Source organism: Corticium candelabrum, chromosome 2 (assembly GCF_963422355.1).
Source record: "Corticium candelabrum chromosome 2, ooCorCand1.1, whole genome shotgun sequence".
Taxonomy (NCBI): Eukaryota; Metazoa; Porifera; class Homoscleromorpha; order Homosclerophorida; family Plakinidae; genus Corticium; species Corticium candelabrum.
The window spans coordinates 3,970,045-3,972,544 of record NC_085086.1 but is presented as its reverse complement, the minus strand read 5'-3'; the positions used below and the strand labels follow the sequence as shown (position 1 = coordinate 3,972,544).

General features: G+C 46.1%; 2 protein-coding genes across 2 annotated transcripts in view; both read right to left on the bottom strand.

Moving 5' to 3' along the window:
* LOC134176110 (uncharacterized) overlaps positions 1-307 on the bottom strand; it is an 888-nt gene extending 581 nt beyond the window's left edge. The window contains exon 1 of the mRNA XM_062642787.1: positions 1-307. This exon is cut by the window's left edge and continues 581 nt beyond it. Coding sequence (XP_062498771.1) covers positions 1-306 — 306 coding nt within the window. The 5' untranslated portion in view covers position 307.
* A 30-nt stretch (positions 308-337) lies between these two features.
* Positions 338-1,694, bottom strand: LOC134176310 (zinc finger MYM-type protein 1-like). Its single transcript, XM_062642981.1, has 3 exons — positions 1,656-1,694; positions 422-1,506; positions 338-368 (listed from the first exon to the last, which is right to left on the bottom strand). The coding sequence occupies exons 1-3, from the start codon at positions 1,692-1,694 to the stop codon at positions 338-340; spliced, it is 1,155 nt and encodes a 384-aa protein (XP_062498965.1).
* Positions 1,695-2,500: the final 806 nt, after the last annotated feature.

The window sequence follows — 2,500 nt, the reverse complement described above, 5'->3', positions numbered from 1 at the left end:
CTTGCTGTATATCTTATAGTGTGGCTGGTCAAATCTGCTTTTGATAGACTGAATTGCCATATCGAAAGCGGAAAAATACATAACCCGGTAATGATCTTCTATACATGTTGCGAAGTGTCCCGAACTTCCTTCATCATATCGGCAAGGACGCTTCCTTTTCCGAGGAAGGGAAGGCTCTGCAACATCTTCTTTGCTTTGTTTCTCTATCAACTTTTCCCAGAAATTTGAGAATTCAGCTTCTGTACGCATTAGTGCAAGAGATTTGATGGTAAGTTCTGCTAACACTTGACCTTGTGCAGCAGACATCTTCTTGTGCTGAAGAGCTTTGCTCAGATTGTCAACCAACTTCAAGACTTTTTCTCCTAATGCTACTCCAAAGATAAAGTCAAATGAAGAAAACTGAGCAGCAACACCAGTACACCGAGCAGACATCTCTGGGTCTCGTTTTGCCATATCTGCAAAACTGTCTAAGCTGGATTGGATGACCGAAAAGTTTTGCATAACACTCTGTAGAGAAGCTGCTCGAACGGTCCATCTCGTAGGGCATAGTGTCCTAAATCCAGGGTCTTGAGGAGCCATCTCAGCTTGAAGTCGCTTGTACTCAGACTTTCTTTTTGCTGAGTACTTGAGAAGTTTTGACAGTTCAAATGTTGTGTCAAGGGCATATTTGATAGGGATTATGTCTTTGATGGTGTCTTGGCAGGCTAAATTGAGGCTATGACCATAGCAGTGAGTGAACAATGCTCGTGGTTCATCTTGAGTGAGTTGAGCAGCAACTCCTGATAGACATCCTTTCATCACAGCTGCACCATCATAGCACTGACCACGACGGTTGGTCAGACTAAGGTTCATACGAACAAGAACATCCCTGATAATTGCTACAATGGACTTAGCATCAGTTGAAGCAGTGATGTGCAGCCCAATAAAATCCTCATGAGGCTCTAGGTCTTCATCCACCCATCGTAGAACTATTACAACCTGCTCCTGGGTACTTGCGTCAGTGGTTTCGTCTACCATAATGGTGTATGGTGTGCCTTCAAGTTTGGCTGAGACATTTCGAAGAATTCGAAGTGACATCACCTTCAGCAGCTCATTCTGTATGTCTGCACTTGTGTACTTATTTGTCTTTTTCTGCAACCAATCGGAGAGATCTGTAGAAAGCTCACAAAAAAGACGAAGGAGCTGTGACAAATTGCTATCAATCTCTTTGGTGAGGGCGGAACCGCGGAGGGCAATACCTTGACGTGCCAGGAACCTCAGCGCCCTGAGAATGCGAAGGAGGCTGGCCCGGTTTCTCTTTCTGTCTTCAACCAATCGAGTTCTTAGTAGTTCACCAACGTGCTTTGTTGTGGCAGGTAGCGTGATCAGTGACTCAACCGCTTCTCTGTGGCAGTCTGATTTCGCGTGTGAACGAAATAAGGGGGTGGCATCATTCCAGTTTTGAACTCCGCGATAGATGAATGCCTGCTCAGCAGTCTTGCATTTCAGCTTGCCAGACTTCGCAGCCTTCACACAGACGTGACAGAACACTTTCTCAACGGAGTCGTGCCAATGAAGCCAAGGCCAGTTGTCGAACCAAGCAGCTTGAAATGATCTTGATTTTGGGGCTTTTTTCCCAAACGAAACTTTTGGAAATGAAGCACGGCGAGGCTGACAGGGCTGATCACCGACTCTGGAATCCCGTCAATCTGCATATATAGCACACGGAAATGGCTAGCGTGCGCTCTATCTACCGCTGCCGTGTCCTCGCGTTGCCAGCCTCATCTTTGTGACTGAGCGTAAATTTATAAATTACCGCCTGAAAATCTAGCTGTACAGAATGCTAACGTAACTAGAAATATATTACTTATTTAATCAGTTAACCCTAAACCGGAAGTATACGCTAATGGCCGACTGGCAAAAGTCCATTTTTCGAAAAGTGGTACGGCCATGGCCGTGCGGCCGACTCCCTTCCGACGCCCCTGGGACACCACAGTAAGTGGTGGACTGCTTCGCGAGAAGCTCACTCTAAACGGGCTGAATTGACTTCCGGTCTGTCTGTCGGTATGTTTGTACCTATGTTTGTAACTATCTGTGTTTGTTTGTAAGCGTGTGTCACGGGGGAGTTTGTCAGCCAATCAGCAGTCGTTTTGGGACGCTAAACGTAGGTGACGTAATACTAGCTTGTCAGCCTGAATCACTCTCGGGAATTTGTAGAGCCAATCAGCCGTCCTTTGGGACACCAACAATGGGTGACGTAACAATCCCGAGCACTATGACAGAAAAGCCGAGATGTCGTAAACCTCCATTTTACGGTCAAACTGTCGTCAAACCGAGAAGCGCAGAGTAAAGATCAGGTAATAGTTGTATGCGTTTGTTACTTTTTACAAGAGAATCGCAAAACAAACGAATCTAACGTTCTACAAGAAGCCAAGCGAAGGTCCCATGAGACCATGCATGTGTCCGTTGCGCACGACCAACATGTCATCCGCGATCTTCCAGAGAGCAATATGTTTTGCTG

Bases quoted from the DNA above. Each gene is read 5' to 3' on its own strand.
- LOC134176310 (XM_062642981.1), bottom strand. From the start codon at position 1,694: ATGCAGATTGACGGGATTCCAGAGTCGGTGATCAGCCCT. The intron at 1,507-1,655 runs GTCAGCCTCGCC...GTCTGTGTGAAG, and splicing joins CAGAGTCGGTGATCAGCCCT to GCTGCGAAGTCTGGCAAGCT. The intron at 369-421 runs GTGTACTGGTGT...TCTTTGGAGTAG, and splicing joins GACCCAGAGATGTCTGCTCG to CATTAGGAGAAAAAGTCTTG.